A 14,959-nucleotide genomic window follows, 5' to 3' on the forward strand; every position below is an offset into this window, starting at 1 on the left:
TCTTGTTAGTGTGGGGTTTGTAGATGATGTCAAGATTGCTATTGATGTTGCCAAATGTATTGTCCAGTTTGGTGGGGAAACTTTTAAGGACTTGGGCAATGACAAATCTGCTTTAGCTTACGGTGATGGTTGATTGCTTGGTGTCCACTGTCTTGGCTTGTTCCATGATAATTCGTTTGATTTTAAATGTATTTTGCCATGATAGATTACCGAGGATTCACTTGATTCTATAACTTGAGCCTTGCACCATCACATCACCTCTCATCAATTCCATGATTGGAAGAATGGTGCCTTTCTCATGTCATTGTGCATGCTTGTTACGGGCTCCTCCATGTTCAATTTGTTATTTATTTATCCAATTTCCTTCACATGACTTTGTGTCATGGAATTTGAGGGTGACATGGTTCTCATGTGCCTAATTTGGTACCTTCTATACCTATTTAGGGTTATCACGTCATTGCGTTGCGACCATGCATCATTTCTATCATCAAGCCCTCCACTTATTTGTCCAACATTTTTCATGCGCAAGTTGTCTTTGGTTCCCCCTACCTCCTCGGTTCCTTTCATATGCTTGTGTTTAATACCATCTTTTAAAATAATCCTATCAACAATGTTTTAAATGATAATATCTTTAAGAAATATCTAATCAACAATGTTTCTCTTTTCGATGGGCATCTTATATCCTCCACGTTTCAATGGTTCGGATGGCAAAATTCGCAGTCTTGCCATTTGATCCACGATATACATCAGACCATTTGGACACTTTGCGGTTTGATTCATGATTTGCATCCAATTGATTAGATGCCTGAATATGTAGACTTGCCACTCGATCCGCGATTTTAAACATTAGATGCATGCCCAAACCGGCGGTTGATTGACTTGCCATTTGATCCACAATTCACATCCTCATGGATTCCCGACCAGACAACCCTGAGAGAGAAGAAAGATAGATATATAGATTAACGTCTTCTAAGACCAAAATTGGCCCATGAGACAATTGGTTTACAAAAAAAAAGGGGTATTTACCCATTCATCGAAAGTAAAAACAAAAATAAAATAGAATTTAAGCTAAAGAGTTCTAGCAAAAAAAACATGTTCTATAAGGAAATGACTTTATACTAGGCCTAGTTTCATTTTCATCCAAGTCTCTTGAAAAGAAGCAGAAGGTCAAAGGTTTTCGATGTGGAGGTGGCCCGTGGTCCCAATGTAGAAGAACCGCAACCATAGCTACTAGGTGGCGTAGCTCACGTTCCCTTATGTTCTTAATTGTTTCTACTCCATGTTGAGTTGCTTTGAAGCCCGACATCCAAGGGCGTTTGGTTGTTCGTTGCATTTTTGCTTCAACAAGAGAGATGGTAGGTGTGTCCACATTCATCGTCTCCCCTTGTTCCTGAAAAATTATACTAGTTACATGTTGGTGAATATTAAAATGATTATGATTAACATTTTGTAGTTTTTCCTCTGTATATTGTTTTAGCTCTAACATATACGTACCTAGTCTCTTTATATCCGGGGTATCTAATAGTTTCAAGAGGGTCCTAGTATGTCTTGGCATTTCGCCCTTATCTCGGCATAAGTTGGACACTTGCATGTAAAGTGATACTCATCCTCTATCTCTATGTAAAATAACCTACATAGCCTTTCCTCTTTGGGGACTCCATTAGTACGACCATTCTCAATCTCAAGTTGGTGAGATGATATCTTACGTTGTCCAATGGGCACCCTTAGTGCATTTGTCAAGAATGTATCTAGATATTTTGGTCGTGTAATAAAACGTAGCTTAGAGAAGTGCATGAAGTGTTCCTTATAGTACAACATTTTAGATGGGAGTGGTTCTCGTGGGGTGATCCATTTATATCGGGTATAAATTTGCCATATTACTTTATTATGGTCCTCATGAGAGATTAAAGTTTGATCAGTCCCATGGTTATACTTAAGGGGACGTAGGTTATTAATGTTTATGCCATTTGCAAGTAACCAATGCACTACAATGCTATACTAAGAGCTACTATCTCCGGACTCATATAGGGATCAGGATGCCTCAAAAGCTTGACGGGATATCCTATCTTGTGGTTGGTTATGTATCCTATGGATAAAAACTACCAATTAGAAGAGTGCTTCTACTAACATTGGGGGCAAACCGAACTCTGCTCTAATAATGTCATGTGGTATTGTCGATTTGCTACGGAGTTGACGTGATAACATCATCACCAAAGGTCTCTCTAATTGCGTCCACACGAAGAACGGTAGATCTGGAGCCCATACTACTAATGCATATATGAGTGAAGGGGTCACTAATGAGTTGAAGAGCCATCCCTTAGTCCGTGGCTCTTGAAAGTATGCTTGGTGGCATTGTCTCTCTAAGAGTGAGAGGGATGCATACCCTCTCGCTAGCCTATCTTTGGTTGCCTGGGTCATCTAGAATTTACTTGAACAAGCACTAAAAGTGACTCCCAGATATACATAGGATCCAACTACCTCATCTGGTTTATGAGAGAGAAGCAGGTGACACGACGATATGTGAAAGATAAAGAGCTTTAGTTTTCGTTACATTCAGTACCAATCCTCGTTGTGTGCAAAAGGCATCCTCCTAGAGCAAAACTATCTCGTCAGGATAGAGAGAGAGAGAGAGAGATTTTGAGAGAGAGAGAGAGAGAGAGAGAGAGAACGAATAGATAGATAGGCAGACAGATCATTTCTCTACCTGTATCAGAAAAACTGATGGACATGGTGTCCTCGATGATGATCCCTCACCATCGATTTTCGCCTTATCCGAAGACACTTCTTCTTCCTCCTCCGCCATTGCCACAGTCTCGTCTTCACAGCAGGACAGGATCTCCCTCCCTCTCCCTCCCCCTCCCAACCACCACCACTACCGCCTATTCGAACCCTTTCCAACATCTCAGATATGGTCTTTGGCCTCCTTCCAAACCTTTGCTCTGCTCTAGGAGAAGTTCTTGTGTCTATGCCGGACTATCTTCTTCGTCGAGTCCTGAGAAGAAACGTGTGGAGAGCGATTCAATCTCTTCTGAGGTTCGTGAACGAGCCATGAGAGCTGTGGATGAGCTCGGAAGAAGAGTCACTGTGGGTGATGTGGCAAGTAAAGGAGGATTGAAGATTAGTCAAGCTGAGATGGCTTTGCAAGCCCTTGCAGCCGATACTGGTGGATTTCTAGAGGTAAACGAGAACAAATACCGATGTTGAGAACACTTTTCACTGGTCTATGAATGAATGTCTAGTTGGTAAGCTAGACAATTGCTTACTTTTAAGAACTCTCTTAAACTTTAAGAACACTCTTAACTTGTCTATGGAATGGCTAGTAGGTGAGCAAGGAAATTTATTTCTTTAAGAACAATCTTAAGTAGTATCTGAATGTATAGTTGGTAAATGACAAAATTGATGAATACACTCTCAATTAGTATATGAAAGATGTCTGGCAGGTAAATGCAATTTTTTTGACTGTAGTTAACTAAATTGTGAATGTCTAGTAAAGAGAAATTCAAATTACCACTTTATGAACCCTCTTAAGTAGTCAATGAATGTCCCGTAAGTAAGTGGAAATAATTATGAATATTCTTAACTAGTCTCCTAATATCTAGTTGGTAAGTGCGAAAATTTACCTTTAAGTACATTCTTGACTAGTCTATGAGTGTCTAGTGGGTAAAAGAGAAAATTTCCAACTTTAATAAGTATCAACCAGCCATGAATGTGTAGCAGTTAAGCGAGAGAATTTCTAACTTTAGAACTCTTAACTATCCTATGCATGTTTACTAGGTAAGTGAAAATTTCTGACTTTAGAACTCTTAACTAGCCTATTGTTGTAGACTGGTTTTTTAGAGTCACGTGAGAAATTCCTATTTCAGAACTTTTAACTAGCTTATAAATGTCTTGTGGTCTGGAACTGATACCGATAGATTCTTTCTTAGAGGATGCTGATGATTTTAATCTAGAGGTTAGCGAGAAATTCATAATTTAGATCTCTTAACTAGTCCATATATGTCTTGTGGCTTGCAACTAATACAGATGGATTTCTAGAGGAAGGTGATGGTTAAGAACTAGAGAGGTAAGTGAGAGCTTCTAACTTTAGAACTCTTAACTAATCTTTATGTTCCTTGTTTCTTGCAATAAATCCTGGTGGATATCTAGAAGATGCCAATGTCTTTGGTGTAGAGATACGTGAGAATTCCGGACTATAGATCCCTTCTCTTGTCCATACGTGTCTCGTGGCTTGCAACCAATACCAGTGGAGAACATAGATGGTTTTAATCTTGTGGTAACTGAGAATTTCTGATTTTAGAAATCTGAATTAACTAGTCTATGCCTTGTGGTTGGCACTGGCCTGGTTCGGTTCGGTTTCTTTGCCTTGAAACCAAACCAAACCGAACTGAACCATTTATATAAAACAAAACCAAACCAAATTGTTTAGGAACTCTCAAGCAATTTAAACCAAACCATTTAGCAAAAGGTAAACCAAACCATTTAAACTAAAACCGTTTATGGAAGAGTTGAAACCAAACTGAACCATTGAATACAAAATTTAAACCTAACCACTTAAGTCAAACTAATTAAAAAACTAAATAAACAAAAATACATTAAATTAAATAAACCTTTTAAGTTATATTTATTAAATCAATAAAAAAGCATTAATTAAAAACCATTAAATGAAATAATCATTTAAGTTAAATTAATTAAATCGATAAAAAAACACTAATTAAACCATTATGGGGGGAAAAAAAAGTTCACTAGAAACCTATAAACCTATAAACCGATAAACTTGAGTTTCAGAACCAAACCAAACCAAAACTGAATCATTTATTTGTAACCCAAACCAAACCAAACCAAACCAAACCATTAAATTTGTTTGGAACCGATAAACTGTTAAACCATGGCTTAACGGTTGAGTTTGGTTTGAGCTGAAACCGGGCCCATTGCTAGTTGGCAGCCAATGACTGTGAAACTTTAGCTAATATATGATTTCTAATGGTTTGTAATAGACACTGGTAGTAACGAAAGTTCACCTCTATGAATGGCAAAATCGTTTCTAGAGCATACAAGGGGTTTTTGTGGAGGAACTTTGTAGTGTTGTGAAGGTAGATCTCTCGCTAGTCTATGAATGTTTTTTGGTTTTCAACGAGCATTAATTGTTCGTGGTTTTCCAGAGATAAACAAAAGGCATTGTATAGCTACTCTACATTTATCGAGTAGAATATCAGTGTTTTTCTATAGGTAAGCAATGTACTATCAATACCTAGTGGTTGCAAAGGATATTGGTAGTTTTCTTGAGTTGAGAAAAATTTGGCATAGACCCCCTAGCTAGTCTATGGACGTAGTAGTTTGCCATTAATACTAATGGTTTTCTAAAGGTAAGCAAATGGAATGTAAATGTCTTAACCAATTTATAAATGTCTGACGATTTACAATTTTGGTAGTCTTCTAGAGTCCTATAATTTTGTAAACATAAATGAATCTATTGTAGAACTATGGTTAGCCTTTGCATGTCTAGCAGCTTGTAACACAACAGAGACCTGTGGTTATCTAGAGGCAATTATATCCACAGTAGAACTCTTTGTAATATATGAGTGTCTAATGGTTCTGGTAGAAATTTTGAGTGCTGAGAAGAAATAGTTTGTGTACCAACTCCATCGATGTGTTCTATAAATGTGTAGCGACACTGAATTCTGATGGTACCTTTGTCACAAATCCTGTTGATTTGTTTTTCTGTTTTCTGCTATGAATGCCAGGTTTCTGGGGACGGTGATGTGTTGTATGTACTTCCAAAGGATTATCGATCGGTTCTTCTTGCAAAGTCACTGAAGCTTAGACTTGAACCTTTGGTGGAAAAAATAAAGGTATCAAAGGCTGTTCTGTGTGCAAGTGGATTCCATTCTACAACCCATTCATATGAAAATTCTGAATTGTACTGGGGAAATTTCTTGAGAATGCATATTTTTAAGAAGGCCGTAAGAACTTCATTCTGTAGGAGTAGTATTCTAATCTATTTAGTGTTTTAAATTTACATCTCCTTCCAAGTTACGAAGGAATCCTTCTTAAATGTTCTATTCGATACTTTTTTAGCATTTTACATTTAATTGACACATAACGTTGGTCACGTTTAGTAAATATGTGGATTATCAGGCTGTTACAGATTATCTGATCCGGGTTTCATTTGGGACAACACTTTTGGTCTCAATTCTATTGGTATACAGCACAATCATTATATTACTCACATCATCAAGGAGGTATTCATTGTATTTCAACCACTAATACTATCTGGCTCATAACTTTGTTTTTTCCCGTCTTCGTCTTATTTGAAATAATACACTTACATTTAATCCATGCTTGTTTCAGTGACGAGGGGGACCGTCGACGAGGGAGATCTTCGAACCCTGGTTTCTCAATGTATATCAGTCCAGCTGATTTATTTTGGTATGAGTTTATTGTGTTGCGTCTTCCCACTCCATAATATCTGTACATGGTTGTATAATAATATCTATGAATATGCATATATGTATGCACAAATTGGTTATATTTGGCTGCGACCAAAGTTCTGCTTAATTTACTAAGAAATCATGATCATCCTGCTATGCACATATTTTTATGAGTCTAATCAAACTCACAAAATCTTTTTATGAATTATAATATAAAAAATACGGTAGAAAATATAGAATGTTAATGGAGCACTTCAAATATCAGTCATCAGAAGCGTGCAACAGCTCGCTGTTTCTGAGAATTTGTGTAATATTAGGTTGGCATCATGTGCAAATGCATTTACATGTACAGAGCCTGTTTTAATAATCAGAATGGTATAATGTAGGTACTGGGATCCATATTACTACCGGAGGAGAGCTTTATCAGGGAACATGCCAAGGGACAGAGGTGGCCTGAATTTTTTTGAATCTGTAAACTCATTTTCCTTCAGCTGGAAGATATGCTAGCCACCTTTTTGCGGTTAAGGCTAGGACTGGGTAGCTAGCATTAGCATTTTGTTTCTTTGAAATGGTTTATGGATGATGAATTTAATGCAACTTGCTGTGTACGCAGGTATTTTCCTTTGTTTTTGGTGATGGTGATCCAAATGAAGGCAAAGAAGAACGTCGATGGCAAATGGTAGGTATAATGCTACATTCTTGGTGTTTTTCTGCAAATGAAATATGCAATGAAACTTATTGGAAATTTCTGTACATGCTATGACAGCAAAATATAACTGCATCTGTAATTTAGGTGATTGAACAATGGTTGAGAGTAAATCGAGTAGACGATAAGGGGGATGGGACTTTTTTTGTCATTCAAAGTCTGTGTGTTTGATGAAGGCAAGGGTTCTTAAGCAAGAATTTATAGGACATCATTAAAAAAAATCCCTCTCTATGTTTGAGGAGACTGTTGTAAGGAGGTGTCTCTCTATGAGAGTTGATATTAACACATCATTTGAAGTCAAAGTTAAATAGCATTTGTTGAAAAATTCCTAAACTTTAAACAAAACATTCATGGGGGAAGTACTGAATATTGCAATAATGGTACCATTATTATTACTGTATATTTCTTCAGTCATGCTGACATTTCCTGACATCTTTTAGATTGGAGAATATATTAAATCTAAAGGCGGGGTTGTGTGTGCTGAGGAGCTTGCACCATTTTTAGATGTTCCTCCTTTGGAAGAAAGTCGGGTGAGTTTTATACATTCATTTTATTCCCGTCGGAGATCCTTTTTTTTGGGAGTTCAGGAGAATGTTTGATTGCTAAGATTTCTTGGCAGTCCTTTATGAAGATGCAAGATTGCCTACTCTCTGTGTTTTTGTGCTCTCTTCTCCATTTTGATTTAGGATGCATGGTGTGATGTAGCACATTCTGATTGTGTAACTATTTCATATTAAGCAGGATATAGAATCATTGGTGCTGCCTGTATTGCTTAGGTTCGATGGAGAACCCGAAGTTGACAAGCTGGTAAGAGCAGCTCTTTCAAGATATGATCTTGGTTTTACTTGACGTATATATGAGAATGCATTGCATGGTACTGTTCTCCAGGGAAACATTGTGTATCGTTTTCCATCACTGCAAAGAACAGCATCCATTTGGTCAAGTCTTTATGATCAGGAATCGTTCTCAGAGAAATCTTGGATATTCAGGTACAGTGAATATTTGGCTATATGTGATTTGCGTGCTTTGACCTTGTTTCTAATGATTTTACCAATATGCTTAAGGCGTGTGCTGGCTTAATAGTAATTTTTTAACAGTTTCAAATCTGAAAGTCTTTCACATCATATAACTTTACTTTACATGGTCAAACATGTCCTGTAATGGCTTTTTTAATGTAATGTTTGGGTTTCTAAAGTAATGGATACAATGATTGGAGTTTCTCATAAATACATAATTGTAACTCTGTGAAGTACATTAACAATGGTGAGCATAGAATGCACCTTGACAATTGACTCAATTAAGTACATGTAGAGCATACAAGTCTCTTGTCAAGCTTTAGTACAGAGGGGATTGGCAAGGTTTACGTATCTTATTCTTTGTTACCCTACAGAAAAACTTTAGTATGTTGTCATTCCTCCACCTGGCAGAATGTGAGTCATAGCTTCAGCCTTCTACAGAATCATTTAGCATATCAAGGTTACCATCTGATTCCAACTATTGCATACTGGGCTGAATGCTCCAATATCTTTAAACGCTGTAGAATATGTAGTAAGTTAATCAATTTCAACTGTAGTTCTAAATTTCTGCAAAACATCTGCAGCTGCAGGCTCAATCACACGATCTGTAGATAATTCTGGCTAGGGTTATATTGTCCTACTTAACTTTGCCGGTGTTGGTTTCGTTTAAATTTGTCATCTAATGGACACTGCATTTATTTTCCATGGTTTTATCAAATTCAGTTAATTTTTTTCTCTTCTGTTTTCGTTTGTACATTCATTTGCTTTAATTAGTTTGGTATTCTCTGTGATTAATAGAATTCAATTGCTACCACTAACGATTACATTTTGTTTGGTGCAGCAAGGCAAATGAGATGAACAAATTTCTAGTTATTGGCCTTGGCGCAGTCAATTTAGTAGGGGTTGTTGTTTTGAGTAGCTGGCTAAGGTAAAATCTCGTATGATGTATTCCTTTCCCTTGTGTGATAGAAAAGAACTAAAGATGTTTGATCATATTTTTTCAGGGATGCTAGCATTATTGGAAGGTTTGGTGATGGTCTTGTACCATTTATGGCGAAAATATTGCCCATTCTCCAGGTATTATGAAGTTTGATTCTAACTTTAAGCATCAGATACAAATAGAAGTGTTGTTCAAGTTATTATTTCTATCATTTATATGTTTCCATCATGAGAACCCACCATCTGTATGGGTTCTCGTGTGAGAGTGGATAGGTTTAGAAGATTATTTAAAAACAAAATGCTTCGGAAATGGGATAAAAAACAGGTGTATGCTTAAAAAGGATACAACCCATCTTGATTCCCCTGGGTCATAGAATCACTTAGGTATTCCCTAAATTATGTTTCAATGCATTGAATATTTGTATTCTTTGCACCATCTCATCGTCACATGAGAATGCTGTTTCAGAACCCTACCATGCTGGAAGAACATTCCAACACATAAGATTTGCAGCAAAAGTTTCTACCCAACAGTTAAACTTTGAACACAAAGGTTGAAGATTGTGGGATGTGACAAATTATTGTAGACTATATCAGTTAAAAAGTTGCACTAGTTTAAGAAAACAACCTGTGCAATTTACAACCCATCTTAAAAGGGATACAACTCATCTTGATTCCCCTGGGTCATAGAATCACTTAGGTATTCCCTAAATTATGTTTCAATGCATTGAGTATTTGTATTCTTTGCACCATCTCATCGTCACATGAGAATGCTGTTTCAGAACCCTACCATGCTGGAAGAACATTCCAACACATAAGATTTGCAGCAAAAGTTTCTACCCAACAGTTAAACTTTGAACACAAAGGTTGAAGATTGTGGGATGTGACAAATTATTGTAGACTAATATCAGTTAAAAAGTTGCACTAGTTTAAGAAAACAACCTGTGCAATTTACAACCCATCTTAAAAGGGATACAACTCATCTTGATTCCCCTGGGTCATAGAATCACTTAGGTATTCCCTAAATTATGTTTCAATGCATTGAGTATTTGTATTCTTTGCACCATCTCATCGTCACATGAGAATGCTGTTTCAGAACCCTACCATGCTGGAAGAACATTCCAACACATAAGATTTGCAGCAAAAGTTTCTACCCAACAGTTAAACTTTGAACACAAAGGTTGAAGATTGTGGGATGTGACAAATTATTGTAGACTAATATCAGTTAAAAAGTTGCACTAGTTTAAGAAAACAACCTGTGCAATTTACATTGCACAACCATCTTTGGTGCCCGCCCACTATTCCTATTGTATGATTAAATTAACCGTCAATTTTCCTGAAATTTGAAGCCTTATAAATGCTGAAATAATCTAGGAAAATAGAGGTACTCTTCTTACATTTGATATCTTTGTTATTAGTTCTAGCTATTTGAACAGATTGAGGCCTAAATGGGATTTTTTTTCACAAGACAATTGTATCATGAGGAGAGCACCAAAATTTAGCGTATACCTTTTAATTGGTTACAGAAGTTAGGGTTTTTTATCTGTTGCTTTTTATAAAAAATTAGGGCTTCTTTGATCAGAAATTAGGGCCTCTGATCTGTGTTTACAGAAATTATGTTATATGAGAGTTAGTTACATGATTATTCCTAGGATTCAGGTGGTTGTATGTATTTAGAGTTTTAATGTGTGAATCTGTGATTCTCATATTTGAATGGGGCCTGTCACTTAACAGTTGTGTCATGTTTGCAGAAATTATGTTATATGAGAGTTAGTTACATGATTATTCCTAGGATTCAGGTGGTTGTATGTATTTAGAGTTTTAATGTGTGAATCTGTGATTCTCATATTTGAATGGGGCCTGTCACTTAACAGTTGTGTCATGTTTGCATGGTGACGGGATCTAAATCTGTTCGATAAATTTTAATGTGGGCATTAATGTGAAGGGTGTTCACAATAATAACTAGGAGTTGTGTGAAAGATTGCAAAATTTGACGATTCATGTCAACTAACTCTAGGAAAATAGAGGTACTCTTCTTACATTTGATATCTTTGTTATTAGTTCTAGCTATTTGAACAGATTGAGGCCTAAATGGGATTTTTTTTCACGAGACAATTGTATCATGAGGAGAGCACCAAATTTTAGCGTACACCTTTTAATTGTTTACAGAAGTTAGGGTTTTTTATCTGTTGCTTTTTATAAAAAATTAGGGCTTCTTTGATCAGAAATTAGGGCCTCTGATCTGTGTTTACTGATAGAAAATTAAGGGATGTTCACTAGCAAGTTTAGGGGTCTTCCTTGCAGCTGTGTAAAAGCCTATATGGAGGCCTGCTGGAAACATCCTAAGCATTAGAATTTTCATCAGTAATGAAACTCAGCAAGGACATTTATGGGGGTTCATGTTTCCTTGAAATTGCATCATGCTGGTGTAAAACACTCTTTTATTTGTAATGTCTCGATTCTTGTTGGATTAATAAAGAAATTCCCACAGGGCCTCCGATATTTGGGGCTTAACAATGTATCATGTTGAATTGTCTGAACCCTTATACTCTTCTCAAGCAAGAGCATGTACCACAAACTAAATTGGGGTTGTTTTATCCATTGTAACTCCAACCCTTCTCTATGGAGTAGAAATTTGAAAACCGAGCCTGCGTAGGGCACATAATTAGACAAATTTGTAGGAACCTTGAGTCTTGATGATTGCTTGTATGATAAGGAGCAAAGCATCATTGCCCCATTATATAATCTTGGTGGAGCCCCAATAGTAACCGAGGCATTGTTTCGATTAGTGTGACCGGTATCCAACATATTTAGGAGCTCCCTATGCCAGGTACTCAAGACTGCCACTTTCGTCATCAAAGTAGCTTGCTGAACATGGAGATAATCAATGTTATTATGCTGAAATGCAAGACTGACTCCAGTTACATTGCATAAGTGTAAACATGCTACTCCTTTCCAATATAGCTTGGTTTGTCCAATCTTGAACATGACTAAAGTGAAAAAGGTAGAGTGATTTGAGTTGATATTATTAAATTGGATAATACAAGAGCATGGATCAGCCCCACAATACCTCTTGGTAGGAAGATGGCCCACTATAAGGCTCTCTTTTTACACATGTCGCAAGATGGATTTAATATCAGGCCTGTCTATATGGATACACAGCAATCTCATGCGTGTCGTAGTGCGATAGGGAAGCTCAGAAGATATATCTTGCGCGCAGGCGATGACCATTTAGACATTGACAAATAAAGGCCACCATCACCTCAGCGCAGATAATGCAACGATCCTTTGTGATTTGGAACACTAGGAAAATCCATATCAGAGTCACAGAATCCATGCAATTGCAATGAAACCTTTTCATAACATAGACACTTACTTTTTATCTGCTTAAAACATCTCATTATTGATGTGCTGGCTCCTGAATGGGCCTTGCTAGGATTAGCCATTAACATGCTAAAAAATTCCACTGCCTGTGCAATGTCTAGTTTGTAGCAATCATGGCATACATCAAAGAAACACAAGCTGATGTATATGATACAGCCTTCACTGAATTGGCTGCTGCATCATCTTTTTGGCTGTCTTTTTTGCTTACCTTTTTTGAGATGTGGCCACAAAGTTACACTTCTTTTGCCTCATTCATGTTGAACCTTTTCAAATACTTTTTCAGTGTACATGAAGCAGCAGCAGCTGCTTATCCCTGTTTGTCCTCATATCCAAGATATACTCAGCTGAACCTAAGTTTTTCATCGCAAAGGCTGATTTTAGCTGGTATTTAAGTGCATTAAGAGTACCCAGGTTTTTATTGGCAATAAACATATCATCTATGTATAGCATCAAAGCGGTGGGGCTACTGTCTACATCCCTTTTTATTGAAGACCATTATCTGTGTGGTTCCTTTTAAACCCATGTGATAACATAAAAGCATAAAAGGTTTTTTTATCAATGTCTAGAAGATTGTCCCAGTCTATATAAACTTTTGAGTTTGCACACAAATTCTTCCTTATCAGGAATTGCAAACCCAGTTAGTGGCATCCTAAATAGCTCTTCTTCAATGTCACCATGGAAGAAAGCAGTCTTTACATCCATTTGGTAAAACTCCATGTCAAGAGCTATAGTGAAGCAAATGAAGTCGGCAAGATGATCATTTAAACTACATGGGAAAATACCTCTTGAAAGTCAACCGTTTTTAATTGTAGACTGCCTTTCTCAACCAACCTTGCTTTGTACTTGGGTTTTCAATCCCGTCTTGATTTTATACACCCACCCATCAAGAATGCCATTCTTACCCTTGGGCAAGTGCATCAAGTTCCAATAATCTCTGCTTTAATGTAAGAGGCTTACCCTTATCAGTCAATATAATTTACTGCATGGAGGGATTCCTTACTCTAGTAAACCTTACAATACAATCTACATTGTCGATCATGAGATTTACATCAGGGGGAACCGTCCAATGTTCACGTTTATGGTGTGCTGAAAACCAAGCAGAAGAAATACTGAATCAATCCAGTCATATAAACTTTTAGGGGTCTGTTATTATCCCACAGAAAGCTTTCATTAGTTTGTAAACCATGTGTTCTTGCTTTATCTCCTATAAACCTTGAGGATCATCGTTGGCATTTTGAATATATCTTTCTGTAATGTGGTCTGTTCTCCACCAAAATATGAGAGAGGACTGGAATGTAATGCCAACCATCAGATATTGTAACCATATTCATGTTTTGGTAATAAGAGGTGATTGCGTCTAGTTTTGGATCCTTCCAAACTTCTGGAATCTTGATGACTCATTCCTTCTTGATCAATTGATAGGTATATACTGCAGCCTTCTTTGCTATTCCAGCAATAAGGTGGTTCTCTGTACAAAAGAAGAATTCTGAGATATCAAAAAAAAATCTTGCAAGGCAGAAATGGGGAGAACTTTTAAAACAGCCAGATTTTCTTTTACGGAAAAAGGTAGTCAAACTTACCTCGTTTTTTGTTGGAAGCTATTATGGTTAATGAAAGTTTTAAAATTTTCCATTGCAGATTTTAGCGTACTTATCAAAGACCAAATTTTCATTTGTTTGTTGGTGGTGATTTATGGCTCTCCAATTGTGTCTGTTTATTATTAGTGATTATTAAGATAACAAGTCTTGCATATTATGAGTGTAAACTTGATAAAGCAGAGATCCTTGGTTGAAGACTGAAATTTGCATTGATATTTTCCTCATCCTTTTATCTTTTTTTTAAGATGGTAGAGTTAATGCTTTCCTTTTCTCTTTATCATATTTGACATTACATTTTTTGGTGATCTCCTGAAAGCTTGAAAGCACAAGGAGTTTAGCAAAGCAAACTGTTATTGGTCGTGAAGAAATCATATACTCTACCGAGAAGGACATCACAGATCAAAATTTTGAAGCTGAAGATTGGGAACAGAGATTGAAGCAGAAGGAATCAAGATAGTGTGGTCTATGTTTTTATTGCCTTCATTGTAATAATATTATTCAGAGCAAATGTAAAATCCCTCATTCTATCTGAAGAAAGCTATGTTTCATGGGTAATCTTGAGAGGATGAAATTGCATTAACAGTTTTTTGATAGCTCACAAGAAAAGTTCATTACTGATGCTGATACCATACCATATTGGTTTCTAGCATAAATTTATAATTGACAAAGAAATTGGGTCTCTTGCTGGGATGTATATTGCTGAAGCAATCTGATCGCGGATGTTAACTATCAGCATTAAGTCTTTGGATAATGGTGCTAGGGGATCAAGTCTAGTTTGCTGATAATGAGTGATGAGGAAGAGTTTGGTGATACACTCGTTAGGCTTTGCTTACGCCAGTCCTTGATATCCATGAACGTGGTATTGGCTATTACCACAGTTTCTGGCTTCAA

The 14,959-nt window shown here is 36.8% G+C and overlaps 1 protein-coding gene across 2 annotated transcripts; it reads left to right on the top strand.

Moving 5' to 3' along the window:
* Positions 1 to 2,660: 2,660 nt before the first annotated feature.
* On the top strand, positions 2,661 to 14,747 carry LOC147856645 (Iron-sulfur cluster biosynthesis family protein). 2 transcript variants are annotated; one of them, XM_087329209.1, is made up of 13 exons: positions 2,661 to 3,177; positions 5,742 to 5,849; positions 6,136 to 6,239; positions 6,349 to 6,426; positions 6,815 to 6,899; positions 7,042 to 7,107; positions 7,575 to 7,664; positions 7,876 to 7,941; positions 8,023 to 8,123; positions 8,992 to 9,078; positions 9,155 to 9,227; positions 13,893 to 14,036; positions 14,385 to 14,747. In XM_087329209.1, exons 1-13 carry the CDS (start codon positions 2,722 to 2,724, stop codon positions 14,523 to 14,525), a joined length of 1,599 nt encoding a protein of 532 aa, XP_087185335.1. In that variant the 5' UTR covers positions 2,661 to 2,721; the 3' UTR covers positions 14,526 to 14,747. The 2 variants fall into 2 exon arrangements, with proteins under 2 accessions (XP_087185335.1, XP_087185336.1); XM_087329210.1 differs by lacking the exons at positions 13,893 to 14,036; positions 14,385 to 14,747 and adding an exon at positions 11,391 to 11,634.
* The last annotated feature ends 212 nt before the right edge of the window (positions 14,748 to 14,959 follow it).

Source organism: Azolla caroliniana, unplaced genomic scaffold (assembly GCF_043228905.1).
Source record: "Azolla caroliniana isolate FFs.n. ecotype wild unplaced genomic scaffold, voAzoCaro1.0.p SCAF_13, whole genome shotgun sequence".
NCBI lineage: Eukaryota > Viridiplantae > Streptophyta > Polypodiopsida > Salviniales > Salviniaceae > Azolla > Azolla caroliniana.